The 17,299-nt window shown below is 38.0% G+C and overlaps 1 protein-coding gene and 1 pseudogene across 1 annotated transcript in view; one reads left to right on the top strand and one right to left on the bottom strand.

The window, feature by feature from the left end:
• Window positions 1–14,719, top strand: part of LOC100667292 (netrin receptor DCC) — a 706,905-nt gene extending 692,186 nt beyond the window's left edge. Inside the window, exon 15 of the mRNA XM_023543783.2 lies at window positions 13,712–14,719. Within this exon, the coding sequence (XP_023399551.2) occupies window positions 13,712–13,836 (125 nt within the window). The 3' untranslated portion in view covers window positions 13,837–14,719. The remainder of the gene's footprint in view (window positions 1–13,711) is intronic.
• Window positions 8,290–9,557, bottom strand: LOC104845533 (RWD domain-containing protein 1-like; annotated as a pseudogene).
• Window positions 14,720–17,299: the final 2,580 nt, after the last annotated feature.

The following is a 17,299-nucleotide window of genomic DNA, read 5'->3' as shown; positions in this document are numbered from 1 at the left end:
GGAGCCCATAGTTGGTCATACAATATTTCCACCTTGTCTTCTATTTCTTCTATTTAACTGTTTTTTCTTCAAGAAATGTGAACAAAAAGAGGAAAACCTGAGTGTTTGGTTGTATTGTCGCTAGTTAATTTCCTGATGTAAAGCTTTGCTGGGAAATCATTTCATTAAGTGCCCCATTTGTAAGCTGTTGTAGTGCTTCGTGATCTACGCATTTACTCAGTCACTTCTCCAACTCAGCAGGCTCCCTGCCAAAGCATACCGCACTGGTTGAAGCCAGCAAAGAATGTTTGTTCTGCTCTAACATGAAGACTGCTCTGCAGAATGAACCAGAGGAAAACCCAGACCTTGTAGCACCACGGAGGAGCACACCTCAGAACTACAGGACACTCAGCTCCTCCCGGTGTCTTCTCTGCCTGAGACAATTAAGACCAGGCCTCAGCCTCTCCATTTCTAAAATGGAAATGATTACGCCTGCCTATCTACCCTGTTACATTGTTGAGATCATTGACGAAAATTTATTTTAGAATCAAATGAAGGAAGATGCCAGATAAATCTGGTATACTCACCAAGGTAGACCCCAAAACTCTAAGCAGATTATTTTCAGTCCAAATAATCCCCAAACGACTAGTTAATTCATTAGAGGGGAAGAAAAGGGGGGACGGGGCAAGGAATCATTTAGAAGAGCCTCTGGAGCAAATGTCCTGCTTTTTCAAACCTCAAAGGAAGAGTCCACCATACCATAGGCTAGTTACATACAATTCTTTCACCAAGATCAGAGCAAAGGGAAGGCAGTCATTTTGATCTGTGATGCCCTTTCCTCCCTATGCCAAACATGACAGAAGCAGAAATTTCTTCTCTCTCCCCTTGGCTTCCTGGCCTTAGCAACAATTTCACGCCTCTGCCAGATTCAAAGTCTAGAATTCTTTCTTGATTTTTTCTTCTCTATATTATCTTTCCAAATATACCAACAAATTATGTTGCTCACACCCGTCTTTTGTTCTTCATTCTTACTGTGTCAGCTCCATTCAGGCCCTTGCAGTCTTTGCCTGGACAATTTCAATAGTCTCTTAAGTTTATCCACTTTTGAAATCTTTTTCATCTTTCCTGGACTATGCTGTTGTTGTTGTTAGGTGCCATCGAGTTGGTTCCCACTCATAGTGACCCTATGTACAACAGAACAAAACACTACCCAATCCTGCACCATCCTCAAAATTGTTGTTATGCTTAAGCCCTGGACTACATAGTTCAATCTAATTTCATGAAAGCACAGCTCTAAAGTTGCTTAGAATGTTTCTAAGCTCACCATCTCTTATTGAATGAAATACCAGTAGTACAGAAGATAAGAAGCCACACTTTGGAGTTAGGTGTTGTGCCACTTACCTATAAAAGGAATAATCATTCAGTCAACAAATACTTGTTGAGTACCTCCTGTCCCTTATTTTATTTAGTGGTTAAAGTAAGTATTAAATAAGACAAGGGTGGTTGTAGTCCTGGTGGCGCATGGTTAAGAGCTTGGCCACTTACCAAGTTGGCATTTCGAATCTACCAGCCGCTCCTTGGAAACCCTATGGAGCACTTCTACTCTGTCCTATAGGTTTGCCATGATTCGGAATCAACTCAACAGCGATGGGTTTGATTTGGTTTTTGAGATGGTTAACAGAGGTCTTAGCTAGGCATTCAACAATTGTAACTACTAGAAATAGAGGAAATAGTAGTAGTTGTTGTTGTCATCATGAAATTTCAATCCTAACATGCATGATACTACAACCATTATGAGTTGTTCACTTCCATTTGCCTAGTCCACTCCTTTTCCTCAATCTCTACTCATCAAAAGATTCAGCACAAATGCCATCTTCTCCACAAAACCGCCCTGATTCTAGAGCGTTGCGCTTCCATTCATTTATTCATTTATTTTACTCCCAACACAGCTTATTCATTAGAAGATTCACAAGGACAAATAAGGTTTTATTAGTCCTTATATATCCTAGGAAACTTATAGCCACACCTTTCACACGGTAGATGCTCAGTGAGAAATGAGGAGTGAATGAACAAATGAGCAGATGAAGAAGAATTGAATATGAATATGCAAGTGAGAGAGGGATATGTTGCTCAGTCTCTTGGGGTTCATTTTATATGAACTAGAGGTATGGGAATATGCAATATAGAGTCAAGAATTTCTGAGTTCAATGTTCATATTGAATAAAGACTTTTGCTATTTGACTTTCACTGGATAATTTAATCCTTCTGTGTCTCAACATACACCAATCAAACAAATATTTATTAAACACCTTCTACTTACCAAACGAGGAAACCCTGGCGGTGTAGTGGTTAAGTGCTACGGCTGCTAACCAAAGCGTTGGCAGTTCGAATCCGCCAGGCGCTCCTTGGAAACTCTATGGGGCAGTTCTACTCTGTCCTATAGGGTTGCTATGAGTCGGAATCAACTCAACGGCACTGGGTTTGGTTTGGTTTGGTTTACGTACCAAATACTGAAACATTTGTTTTAAAATTTTATTTTAACCCTACATCCGTCCTCATGATAGATACTAGCAGATTTTCAAAAAATGGTAATAATACCTTGATTTTTTTCTCTGGACTCAAATAGTTCCTCACGCTGACTAGGTAAATATCTGATGCCTGCAAACCTAATTTATGACAAATCAAGTTATAATCTGGCTATTCTTTGGACAATGTTCCTAGAGGGGGAAAAAAAAAAAAAACTCTTTATAAGGGTGCTAGTTAGATTAGCTATTAATGAAATTTGCAAAGGAATCTATGTAATGAAGTAGAATTGAATATATTATATAAATTGCGTCTTTCTGGAATATGAATTGCTCATCCTTTAAAAGATCAATGCAATCAGCTGTATCTGTTCTCCACCCATTATACTTAATTAAACAGTTCATGTCCAATGAGGACAAAGGTGTCCAGTAATATTTACCATCTGACAGTGATCCAGTGGCCCGTTCTCTATGCATGTGGTAGCCAGGTTCACAGCAACAAGCAGGTGTCTGCATTAGGAAAACAGCTACCGCTCTAATTTTCTCTAATTGACTAGTTGGCAGTGCTAACAGAGAGGGCAAAAGATGCAGGGACATGGATCCTGGGCTCAGACCAGCACTTGGCATGGACGGGACCACAGTGTGAAGAACATAATCTATAATGAATAAGGGACGGTGGGCTGTCAATCTGGCACGTGTCATTGGCATTTAATTCCCACAAAATATTAATTAAAAATAATGATGTTCTTCCCACTGGCTTTTGTTACCAAATACAGCATCTTGATGTAGCCCCTGAGGAGCTGTCTGCGGGTCACATGACTCATTCCCTCAGCTCCAGAGCGCTCACAGCATCTCCTACCTTCAGGCAAGCTGCAACAAAAGCTCTGAGAAAAATGGGTTTCTCGCCTACAAAATCTCTGGGCAGGAGGACCCTGCCTTCTCCCCAGTACCTATCTCTTGTCTTTTATAACGCCTACAATCAATACATGTGCTTCTAGTCCCTTTTTCCTGGCCACGGAGAAGATACTGGCCAGGCGCCATCTGCTTTGGATGTGCAAAGAATTATTAAGTATTTCCTCAGCCTGTTCTATCCCAAACTGGTGTATTCTACAAGAAAGGTTAGCCAAACAGTGATGGAAATCTGGTCAATAATTTGACATCTGAGGACTCACTCTGAATTTTCACAATTAAAAATAATTCCCAAGAATACCCACCAAAATCCAAATTGTTTCAGCAGGGTTCCATCACAGGGAATTCAAATGAGAAAATACCACTGCACTTTTGCTTTTCAGAAGCAACTGGTAAATCTTCAAGCCTATATAGCCACAGTATTTCAGCAAATACAAAAAATAAGATTTACTGTCATAATTGTCATTAAGTGTTTTCCTGAGCAATGAGGTATGAACATAATGATTAATTCTTTTTGAATTCATTATGATAATATTAAATGTGCTTAACTCATGTGATGCTTCTATGTTGTTGTTAGGTGCCCTTGAGTCAGTTCTGACTCATGGCCACCCTGTGTATAAAAGAAAAAAAAAAAAAAAACATTGCCCTTGAGTCCATTGCAACTCATAGCCACCCTACCGGACAGAGTAGAACTGCCCCATAGAGTTTCCAAGGAGCACCTGGTGGATTCAAACTGCTGACCTTTTGGTTAAAAGCCATAGCTCTTAACCATTACGCCACATGCCCAGTCCTGCGCCATCCTCACAATCATTGCCATTGTTGTTAGGTTATTGTTGTTAGGTGCCATCGAGTTGGTTCCAACTGACAGAGACCCTACATACAACGGAATGAAATAATGCCCAGTCCTGTGCAATCCCCATAGTCGCTGCTATGCTTGAGCTTCTCGTTGCAGACATTGTGCCAGTCTATCTCATTGAGTGTCTTCCTCTTTTTCACCGACCCTCTACTTTCCCGAGCATGAAGTCCTTCTCCAGGGACTGGTCCCTCCTGATAACATGTCCAAAGTATGTATGACAAAGTCTCGTCTCCTCGCTTCCAAGGAGCACTCTGGCTGTACTTCTCCCAAAACAGACTTGTTAGTTATTCTGGCAGTCCATGGTATATTCAATACACTTTGCATTATATTCTTCAATATATTCAAATGCATCAGTTCTTCTTTGGTCTTCCTTATTCATTGCTTCCATAGAGCAATGCTTCTGTAAAACCCACTGCCCTCCAGTTCATTCTGACTCATAGCAAAGGGAGCAATTCTGGGCAGCTCTTTTGTGATTTCCTCGTTTTAAAGTTTAAGAGCTCTGAGCATGTGCAGGAAAATAGCTCCACATTGCCCTCCTGTGGTATGCTAGTAAATGACACTCTTCGTATGCATGGGAAGAAAACCTTCATTCTTCTTTCTTTGTGCCCCATTCATTCTTAGAGCATCCTTTCTCCTCCATACACACGTAAAACTGATGTTTCTATCACAATATAAAAGGGGATCAAAGAAATATAGCCTTTTGTCCACTGGTTAACCAATAACTGGGTAGTATTTTTATTGTGCTGTTCAGGAATATTCAGTATTGGATCAAAGCTTTATGGGGACAAAAAAGATCCTATTGCTTCTCCAGTAAGTCCAAATTTTTGATAAAAGCATGCTACAGAGACCAGAGAGAGTCCAAAGGATTTTAACAAACTTTGTGTGAGGAACACAAAAGAAAGCTCCTTGAAAAGGAAAGACAGAGGAACTGTGGAGTTGTCCCAGCCGTCTTTATTACCCAGGTAGTTCTGTGTCTGGAGCCCTGGTAGTGCAGTGGTTAAGAGCTCAGGTACTAACCAAAAGGTTGCCAGTTCAAATCCACCAGCCGCTCCTTGGAAACCTTGTGGGGCTGTTCTACTCCTTTATATAGGGTCAGCGTAAGTCAGAATCGACTCAATGACAATGGGTTTGGTTTTGTCTTGGTAGCTCTGTGTTGCTTTGGAAAAGTCAGTGAGCTCTTCTGAGCCTCAGATTGCTAATTGAGCATAGGATAATACTGGACCAAAAGATCTTCAAGACTTCTCTTAGCCCTGTGCAACATTCTTATACCAGGTACAACTCTATTGCAAATCTTTTTACCTTTCCCAGGTCTTAGCTGTTGCCACTTCTTTTTTAAATTTAAGGTTAGTCTCCCTGAAATGTGGCGTAGTGGTTAAGTGCTATGGCTGCTAACCAAAGGGTCTGCAGTTCGAATCCACCAGGCGCTCCTTGGAAACTCTATGGGGAAGTTCTACTTTGTCCTGTAGGGTCTCTGTGAGTCAGAATCGACTCAAAGGCACTGGATTTTGGTTTGGCTCCCTCAAATGTATACATCATAGCTATGGCATTTAATGATTAGTGTAATTCAGTAGCCCAACAGCTAGTAGATTATAAAAACTCCAAGGTGTTTGCTAGCATATCCTGTACCATGGCTAAAAATCAAGTGAAAGAAGCTAACATTATTCTGGTGACTAGAGACCTGAAGGGTGCTCAATATTAGCACAGTTCAGCATTGAAATGACAGTTAACTCGCATTTACAGTGAGGGAGAGATTAAGGAATGATGAATACTGCTCATAAGCCAGATAGAAACTAAATGAGGGGCATATATAGTTGTAATTTAGATTGAGGCAAATACTCAACCAGTAAAATAAGAATGAACTAGTTAAGGTGGTTTTCCTTCTCTTTTTAAAATGAGAAATAATATGCACTCCCAAAAATTGCTAGACAACGATACAGTGATTTTACAGAAGTTTTTTCTGAGTGTATTGTCTAAGGAGGTAAAGTGGACAGGTGGGAGGTAGAGACCCGGAGGTGAAGGCTTGAATTTAGTGGCTCATGGACCATACTGACAACCTGTAAACTTCTGCTGTTAACCCTAAGTAAGAAGTCAAAAGCTTCCTATCAAGTAGGACATCCTTGACTCAGAATTCTTACCTAAATATGTTGTTGTTAGTTGCTAGTTGCCCTCAAGTTAATTTCGATTCCTGGTGACCCCGAGTGACAGAGTAGAACTGCCCCATAGGGTTTCCTAGGCTGTAATCTTTACAGGAGGAGATCTACAGGTTTTCTCTCCTGTGGACCACTGGGTGGGTTCAAACCACTAGCCTTTTGTTAGCAGCCACCAGGGCTCCTTAATCTAAATTAGAGATGTGAATATAAAACAATCACACTCAATCTTCTTTCATAATTGAACACGTGCTTTATTATTTTATTCTCACCCTCTTCACCACAAAATTTGAAGTTTCTACTTTGTTATTGGTGTAACTATTGACATTTTTGAGTATAAAAGTCCAGAGTTCGTTATCTTTTTATCCATGGGAAGAAAGAAATACATACACACACATATATGTCTGCATGTATTTGTGCGTATATGAATCTATTCCAATTTATATACTACTGGCCATGGGCCTGGATTCAGTTCAGAGATATATTTTGCTTTGCCAGCGCAAGTTCATTCTATTTAAATTATTTGCCAACATTTGAAAATTTGGTGATTTCACATAAAAATCTGGATTTCCAGAATATCTGACAATACTGAGGCTGCCTTCATATGCTAACATTTTCTTGGAGCTGAATAGTTACTCTGCTCCTTAGATGATCTATATACTTTCTAAGATCTTCTCTGTCCTACTGTCTCTCAAACACTGTGGCTTTCTCTCTCTCTCTTGCTCTCAGTCTTTTTCTGTCTTTGTTAGTTTTAAAAACAAAAAAACTAACCCTTATAAACTTTTGAGTTTGGATCCCCTGATCTCTCTCTTGCTCCCTTGATAAAAAGATACATAAAAACCAAAACCAAACCCACAGCTCTAGAGTTGATTAGGATGGAATAGAACTGTCCCATGGGGTTTCCAAGGAGCGGCTAGTGGATTTGATCTGCTGACCTTTAGGTTGGCAATCCAACTCTAAACCACTGCAACACCATACATAGATAAATACAGATATATAGATGAATTAGATTCAACTCAAATGGCATTTGGCCCACAAAAAAAGGTAATTTCATTTGGTTCAACCCTAATGCAAACGTTCACATTATGGTTTGGTAGATGAATCATATCTTTGAATTCAGACTTAACCTCCAGTCTGGTAACTATAAAGTATATTTTTCCTAGTAGAAAAGTATTTTGCTGGCCTACTAATTGTATTTTTGCCATTTCCTAACTCCTTCCTTGAGATGTTCTCTACTTTCTATCATCCTTCTACCTCAAATCCTGCCTAACTCTCAAGTCCTAGTTCAAGGTCCCCTCTGCGAGAAGTCTTCCTGGATGATCCAATCCCTCGCTACTTTCTCAGGCCTCTACTCACAGGACACTTCTAAGCTGTATCACACACTTTAGCGCTTAATTTTATGTAGTTTTCATCATTTTCTCTGACCAGAATTATGTTAGTAACCTGAAAACACTTTTTACAAGTATTTTTAAATCAACAAGAACACTTAACATTTGCTAATTGAATGCTTCCTCATTAGTAAACTGGTTTTGATAACATAAATTTAAACAAGAAATATCCCCTCTGGGAGCAAACAATTCACTGAAAAGAAGCTACTGATGACATTATCTATAATCTTATTCTATTCTTCTTGCTCTTTTGTGGCTCTTGAGTCATTGTAGTTTGAACATCAATATCTTTAAAATCAGTATTTAGATCATGTAGAGATTTGGTAACAAAAAATTCATCAAATCAGTTTTCACAGAACACTCTGTCAGAGATAAGCTCTCTTCTTTTATTTGAAATTTTAAGGTCAGTTTATTAAATTCAGTGATGAAAGTTATCAGAAGACTGTTCTCCCGAAATGTATTTTTTCTTAGAGTAAAAGAAAGGAAAATCCAAATGCTCTCAGCGCAGTCACAGCTGCTGTGGCCGTCAAGCCTCCCTGCAGGTGGGGACAGTCCATTAGTCAGTCGAGTCATCCTGTGGGTCAACAGGGTTGTGGTCTGGACCCTCCTTGTCATCCTCCAGGTCCAAGTCATCCAGTCTCTGCAAGAAAGGCTCATCTACCTCCATGTTGTTTCAGCATCCTCCAAGAATTAGATCTCACTTGTGTCAAGATTGTGATCTCTTTCCAATAGCTATAGCTTGTTCTTCTTTCATTCTTTTCAATTTACAGAAGTTCTTCTTCAAACTTGGCCTTTCAACTTAAAAAAAATTTCTCAATTTTAAGAAGAGTGTCAACAAAATAATTGCTTTTCAGCTTCCACTTTTTTCTTTTCTTCCTCTGTTCTATTTACTCTATTATTTCATTTAATTTTTCTTGCACAACTGACACTAAAGTAAAGCTTATTACCAGACCAAGGTTTCCTTCTGCCTGTAATGCTAAAACTTTTGAATCACCTGAGATCTCATTATCTGCTAGATTTTCTTGGGAGAATATTTCATAAAGGGGAGCTTCATCTGGTTGTTTTTCATTGTACCTAAACTTGAGTGTAATCTGGGCAGTTTCATCATTTTTCCCAGCTTCAGGTGTCACAGTAATGGCAAACCTGGGTGAATTTTCTGATAACGCCGTGAAAAAATCAGATTCTAGAGACTCCAACTTGTTGAGCTGCTCATCTCTATAATCTGTCATCAAGGCCATTGCCACTGCTGGTAGGTTTCCCGGAAGCCAAGGTGGTGCAGTGTAATAACTGCTGTAGCCAGAACCATGGCAGCATGGGAAGAGCTGGCAGAGACCAAAGTAGCTCAGAGAGTCCCCAGCTGGGAGCCCCAGGGCCCAAAGCCGGGCTTAAACTCACTAGTTTTTAAAGCCTTTTATTATAAAATAATACTCAGATCCAGAAAAATAGATACAACAAATACATAGCTTAGTGAATTATCATGTAATGAATACCCTTGTATGCATGATATAACTTAAGAAATAGAACTTTGTAGCTACCTTGTCATTCTCTCCTTGTGCACCATCCCACCACAGCCCACTCCCACCCATCCCCAAGTATAGCCGTAATTACAAACTTTATTGTCATCACTCACAGGTATTTATTGGCTTTACCACTGGAGTGTTTCATTTCTAAATACTAGCTTTACCCATCAAAAAAAAAAAAAAGATACATCCTTTAAGTCTCTGCTAGTTTTATTTTCCCTACTATTTCATTTGTTTTTCTCTTCTCCATCCCTTTCTTTGATTTACTATTCACCTGTTGAAGAACACAGACCATTTGACCTATAGAGTTGCTAAGTCTGGATCTTGCTAATTGCATTCTCATGTGGAGTTCAACATTTTTTTTTTTTTTAATCTATTTCCTATGCACTGGCATTTGGATCCAGAGGCTAGATAAGACTAAGTTGATTTGATCCCTTTGTCAAGATTCTAGGGTGTAGTATACTCTTTCATCAAGAGGAGCATGATGTTTGGTTGTCTTTCTTAATTTTATCTTAATAGTCATTACAGCTTAATGCCTAGATCCATTCACTCACTGGGGTTGCAAAATAGTGATATTTTAATTCTATCCCTTGGTTTTTCTTTGTTAGCCAAAATAATGTTGTAAGGAGATGTTTCCCCTCATATACTGTTTAGTTACACAGTGGAAGAGTTTATTTAGGACAGATAGAAATATGCTCAGTTCTTTATCCAGTGTTCAAGTTAATAATTTGGTTCTCTGTCAACCTCAGAAGAAACCGTTTATTTTTATCCTTTAAAATATCCTTATGAATTAATGGATTTATATATGCTTGACGGGTTTCAATAAATTGAAAATCTCATCTTCATTGAAGCTCAGATTGTCCTCATCTTTGGTCAGTGGGAGCCTCTTCAAATTGACTCTTGAATCCATTTAATATGACTCTATGAGTCTTTCATTGCTTCTTTTCCATCTGGTTTCTCAAGATGCTTCAGGCTCATTTGACATGTTTCCTACCTGAGAACAGGAATCAACCATTTTTCCAAGAAGTCTTTTAGTAAAATGTGAATGCTAGGATGCTCATTGCTACTGAGTCAGTGTTCGTAGGTCTTTCCCAATGGACAGAACTAGGGCAGAAATAAAATACCTTGAGTATATACTGATTTTTCCAATTCAATTCTGGGAACACTATGTTGAATTAAAGTCCCATATTATATATGTGCCTTCTTAACTCCTCACAAAGAATTTGGTTCTCAAGGACATAGTAGATGATAGAATTAGAATTTCTCATGATTACTCATTGCTTTATCCCATATTATAGTAGTCTCAGAATAACGATAATGATATGACCATCACTAATAATATGGAAACCCTGGTGGCATAGTGGTTAAGAGCTCCAACTGCTAACCAAAAGATCAGCAGTTCAAATCTACCAGGTGCTCCTTGGAAACTCTATTGGGCAGTCCTATTGGGTCACTAAGAGTCGGAACCAACTCCATGGCAATGAGTTTGATTTTTTTTTTTTAGTAGTTATTGAAACATGGAATTGTTTTTACGTATGCTGTCCCCATTCTCCCTTATTTTTTTTTTTTTGTGTGTGTGTGTGATTGAGTATATCTACAATATCAGAACATGTAGCCATTACCCAATGAAATTCCTCCCTTTTAAGCCTCATTTAGTCTAAGTTTTTTTTTTTTTTTTAGTCTAAGTTCAATATTTTTATTATTCACCAGCTAGCTATTAGGTTGAAGTTTTCTCTGGCCATTTTGGATGTCTGAAGCTCATTTTCTAGTAGTTCTAAGAATCAAGGAAACAATATTCTCTGATTGCTTGCAAGTTGATAACAGTTTATCTGTGCCTTTTATATTTAAGTTAACTTTTTGTTGGCTATAAAATTCTTGACTCGCATTTTCTTACCCTGAGTATCTCAAATTAATTATGCCAATTTCATCCTGTATAAAGTATTACTGCTAAAATTCTGATAATAATCAATTAAAAAAAATACTTCTTTAACAAAACACTTTAACTACAAAGTGAAGAGATAGCCTATAGACTGGGAGAAAAATTTGGGGAACCATGTATTGGATCAGGGTTTGATATCCAGAATATATAAAGAACTCCTACTACTTAGCAACAGAAAGACAAACCAATCAAAAAATGGACAAAGAATTTGAATATACATTTCACCAAAGAAGAGATACAATGATGCAATAAGCACATGAAAAGATGTTCAACATCATTACTACTAAGGAAGCACAAATCAAAACCAAAATGAGATACCACTTCTCCCACACTAGGATGATTAAGATTTTTTAAAAAAGGAAAATGAGAAATGTTGGCAAGGATGTAGAAAAATTGGAACCCTGTCCACTGCTGATGAGAATGCAAAATGGTACAGCCACTGTGGAAAACAGTTTGGCAGTTCCTCAAAAATTTAAACATACAACTACCATATGACCTAACAATTCCACTCCTAGGAAAGCAGTGACACAAACAGACATATGTAAATCAATGTTCAGTGCAACACTATTCACAGTAGACAAAAGGTGGAAACAACCTAAATGTTCATCAATGGATGAATGGATAAACAAAATGTCATAAACAATGGAATATTACTCAGCTATAGGGAGAAATGAAGTCCTGATACATACTATACCACGGATGAAACTTGAAAACATGTTGAGTGAAGTAAGTCACTCAGAAGAGGACAAATGTGGGAGGGACGAAGAAAAAAGGAGTCTATTTTGAAAGCATTAAGTTTCTGTTTATGATGATAGAAAATTTGGCAACAGGTACTGATGATATTTGTACAGCATGATTGATGTAATTGATGCCACTCAATTGCACCCATGAAAAACATTAAATTAGCAAATGTTATGTTATGTATATTTTTATGACAATTAAAAAAAATCTGATAATATAATTTCCCTCCCTTACAGGTCTTTTTTTTTTTTTTTGGTCTTTTTGCCTTAACGATACATGTTAAGTCAGCAAAGTGTAATTCAGTATTTTTGTATGTTGTCTTTCTTTGGTTTTCTTCATCAAGTGCTCCTATCATCTGTATATCCTTCTCTAATTTTAGTATTCTCAATGTCCCTGGAATTCTTTTTTCACTCTTCCTTAATTTATTTTTGTTTATAAATATATTTTTATTCTCCTTGTTTTATTTATTTGCCCATCTAGTTTAGTCTTTGTTTGTAAAATGATTTTGTCATTTATATCTAATTCTTTCTTGAGTCATACCACCTTTTTCTGAATTTATTTCTGTTGTGTATTTTTTTGTGTGTGTGTATTACTCATCTCTTATATCTTGTATTTTTTTTTAATGTTGCTTAGCTCATTTTGAAATAGTACCTTGCAGTTTTGATCTATTTTTCTTGTATACTTTTGACCTATTTTTTAAATCTGAGGGATGATATTCCTTTATTTTCCTTTCTCTTATAATTTTGTAAGAAATTTAACCTCAGTAATTTTCTGATGCTCATTTTTATTTGATTTGTTTTCCTGGGCTCTTAGAAGTTCAAGTAGCTTTCCTAACTACACAGGGTTCCCTCTTCTGTTGTTTTCATTGGATCATGTTCAGCAAACTAAGGCCTATAGGTCAAATCTGGCTCAGGTCAGGAGTTTTTGTATGAGCGAGCTAAGAATTTTTTTTTTTACTTTTTAAAGAGTTGTAAAGAGTTGTGACAGAGATCATGTGGCCTGCAAAGCCTAAAATATTTACTATCTGGATCCTTCACAGGAAAAGTTTTTCAAACCCTGATTTAGACTAAAAACTATGGCAACTTGCTTCCTGAGTTCCTTTTATCTGAACTTTCTCTTCCTGTAATTTCTATTGCTTCTGTCCTACTCAAATTTTAAGTCCACTCCCAGTAGTTTCTTCCTAATGTAGAATTGGTCCTGGATGGGCGATTTTGCAAGTCAGTTTGGAGTATCTATATTTACTGTCTCAAACTGGCCTGCTTCACTTTGCAGAGATACCTGCTGGTTATTTTAGGGCTATCCTGTTCTCAGGCTTGATCTCTCCCAGGGATTTCTCTTACTCAGATGCTGATAAAATGCAGCACCTAAAGCTGTTGATGGTTTATCCACACCCATTTATATTTTAGGGTTTGAAGACATACCTCCTCACCTAGTTTTGTTGTAAGTGTTGTCCATATGCCTTTGATTTTCTATCTAGTCACTCAGTTTCTTTTTTTCTTTTTTTTTTGTGGGGATTCAGGAAGATCAAAAACTATACTGCTACCACTGCCACCTTCTTCCTAGTAACCAACTCACTTTTTGAAACAACAGTTTACTTAATAGACGATATTAAATTTGTTTTCAGAAAAAATGTTTTTCATGAGTATTTCAGTACACTGAATAAATCAACGTGTTCATTTTGTTTCTGTTTTTTTTTTTTTTTTCCTCCAGAGTCAAGTTCTCATTACGTCATATCCCTGAAAGCTTTTAACAATGCAGGAGAAGGAGTTCCTCTTTATGAAAGTGCCACCACTCGCTCTGTAACAGGTAAGCTGAAGTTCTTAACCCTCTCGTGACAAGGTCATAAATGAATTTGAGTTATGGTGAGAAAAGAAAATAAACTAATGAAAAATCAAACAAACAAAAAGAAGAAGAAAAGCAAATATATATATTGTAATGCCCTGAGCCTCCTGCCCTCCTTTGGTTTTCTTTAAAATTAAACAGCAGGAATTCATAGACTTAGAGAATATAGGTCTCTTATTCTCCCTTCTCTTGGTAACTTCATATTTTGGGTGCCCTGACATCATTCTTCACACTTTTGAGCAGCTTGTTTCACATCAGTGGAATGTAGGCATGAGGAGGGTGCCAACACAAAGACTGCCAAATGTTCAAATGGACACTTTCTGCAGAGGGTCCTTCTAGCTAAGCCAACAAAGATGAACTGGTCTTCTGAGGCTGCTATGGACTAGCTTGAGTCACGCAGGCCTGAAGTTCTCCCCACCAGTGCCCAGAGCCTCTGGGCATTAAAGGGATTGGTTGCTTCAAGGGCTCATCACATCTAGGAATTCTTATTTGAGGTATACTGTGCCTATAGGCAGCACAGGAGAGGAAAAGGGCTCAAGGAAATGAGAACTGGATGGGTAGGAAGGTGAAAGTCAAGCTATTCATGGAGGTTATTTACTAGCAAATCTGGGCTTACTCCAAAATAGATAACTAACAGCTCTGTGGGGCTGTTCAGGGTCACTGGAGATTCACATGATGAGCCCCCTACCTAGATTTTTGTCTGAAATCTGAAAGCAAAATGCAAGAGAGCAGTCTCTTTAATTAAGGCTTTGACCCCATCCTCTCTCAAAATCAACAACCCTCAGACCTCACTTAACTTATCAGCTATATTTTTTCTTGAGGAGACAAAAAAAAAAAATTGAGAACAAGATTTAATAGCAAGCACCAGAGAGCATGAAAATGTACTGCGTGCCTCAGTAGTAAGTGCTGAGAAATAGGAATAAATGGACATAACACAAATAGTGGGATCCTGAAGCTTTGACTACTGCCCAAATTTACATGGACTTTGAGCAGTTTGTCCCCCAAAATCCACAAGCTCCATCAACAAACTATCTTGAGAACACAGTTATGTGAACTCAGCTATTGATTTGTATAGCACATCTTTGCTTTATTGAACTCAACCAGATTTTCTTATAAGATGAAGTTGTTATTCCATGGTCTCCTTGAATCTTTGGCCATAGGCTTTGAGGTCTATGATCTGTCTAAAGTGGTATACAAAATTTTGGATACATGTCAATATACATGTTTATCTATGGAGAGAGTATATAACTTTCATTGGCTTATCAAAAGGACTCATGACTCCCCCAGAAGGGTAAGAAGCATTACCCTAGAGAATATTTACTATCAAATATGTTATCTCCAAATACAGAGAGATGAGGCAAATAGAGGCCCAGGATGGAAACTATGACTTAATGTGATGGGTGAGTGTCTGGGATTTTCACTTACCCTTTTTCTCTTGCTCTAGCAGCAACAAGTTATTTGAAAGATGGCAGACCACTTTGATTGTACCAGTGCTTCTCATAAACTTTATTCAGTAAGCCGGCCCTTTCCTGCCTGTGATAAAAGATGCTGACTTTGAGCATGTGATCAGGCCACAAGAAATTATTCTATGGCCAGCCTTTAGTTGTTAACCCTTGTTCACTTACATAAACTAAAGCCCACAAGGAAGGGTAACAGAGGTGACAAATGAAAATGAGTATTTGAACAGAAATTAGTAGTAGTAGAGGTTGGAAAATTCAAATAAGCTAAAGGTACATTGTTCAGAAAGAACCATTTGAGACAGTATCAACTTCTTTCCCTTTAGCATTTGTTGTCCTTCTTTAATTCTCAGCATATGGCATGCCCAGAGTAGCTTTTAAATGCCAGTGATCAATCCATAAGACAATTTTTTCCTAAAATGATTCTTATCCAAATAAAGCTGAGAAATGAAATAATACCAAAAATTGAAAATTGTGTATGAATAGACAACTCAAAAGCCAATAAGGGTTAGAGAGGAATGAATAAAATCAGGCCTTTCCACACACACACACACACACACAAAAAGCATACACTTTCACTAGATGTGGTTGATTTATTACATTGTGTTTCTATACATCATGGAAAACAAAGGATGGATAAACAAAATCGCAAGTTAGGGTTGGGGAGAAACTCCATCAAAAGATGTGTTGTAGTACCACATGGGAGACATTTTTTGTTCCTGGGTTTCTGCAAAGTATTCCCATGAGCAGCCCTGGAAAAAGGCCAGCATACAGTAAATAAAAAATATATTCAAGGCAATAAGTGCATGGAGCTAAAGTAAGCGTTGGGCTCTGGTGTTTTCCACACACATGTGCTCATAGACGCTGGTGCACTCTGGAGCCTTATCTCATACTGAGCATACCAGCATTGAGCTGCCAAAAGGTCCACCAGGTCATGTGGGTTAAGGCTTTCATTGTTGCTGTAAAGACTTTCACGTTGTTATAAGAATACCACATTTTGATTCTCAGGAAAGGCAGAAGGGCAAGAGAATGACAAGGTGTGTTGTTTGCATTTGTTCATTCTCAAATGTTTTATCAGTGCTCTAATGAAGTACAAACGTGCTATTATGTATACAGTACAGTGTGAACTTTAGTATATTAACTGAAAATTTGTGGGCTCTTACCAAAAATCTATTAGGAACTGAGTAGTTTTCTCTTTTTAGCAAAAAGTGTGAGGCTCTATCTGTTTTTTGTTTTTTTTTAAAACTTTGTTTTGTTTTGTTCTGTTTTACTCTTTTGAATATAACCACTGAAAATCATCAGCAAATAAGGAACCCAGGAGGAGAAAGAAAGAAAGAAAAAAAAAAAAAAACCGAATAAAGAAAAACAATGCTTTTCATTCAATGACTCAGTTTCTGACCTGAGAGAAAGACAATTGGCAATATGTCTTATTTAGAGCAGTACTGCCTATGAGAAGGTCCTGCTTTGATGAAAATACTCTATATCTGCACTGTCCAATGCAGCTGGCACTAGCCCCATGTGGCCATAACCTGTTACCTGTTGCCATCAAGCTGATTTCGACTCATAACAACTCTATAGAACACAGTAGAACTGCCCCATAGAGTTTCCAAGGAGTGTCTGGTGGATTTGAACTGCCAACCTTTTGGATGGCAGCCGTTGCTCTTAACCACTGTGCCACCAGGGCTCCCATGTGACCATAAAGCAAAACCAAACCTGTTGCCAGTGAGTCGATTTGAACCCGTAGTGACCCTAAAGGACAGAGTAAAACTGACCTATAGAGTTTTCAAGGAGCATTCGACTTGAAAAATGGTGGGTTCAAATTGCTGACCTTTTAGCTAACAGCTGTGGCACTTAAGCAGTATACCACCAGGGTTTCCCATGTGACCATAGAGAACTTGAAATTGGCTAGTGCAACAGAAATACTGAAATTCTTATTTAATTTTAATTAATTTAAATTAAATAGTCCATGTAACTAGTGGCTATTGTACTAGACAGCACA

This window comes from Loxodonta africana, chromosome 11, assembly GCF_030014295.1.
Source record: "Loxodonta africana isolate mLoxAfr1 chromosome 11, mLoxAfr1.hap2, whole genome shotgun sequence".
NCBI lineage: Eukaryota > Metazoa > Chordata > Mammalia > Proboscidea > Elephantidae > Loxodonta > Loxodonta africana.
This window is presented reverse-complemented; position numbering and strand designations above follow the sequence as displayed.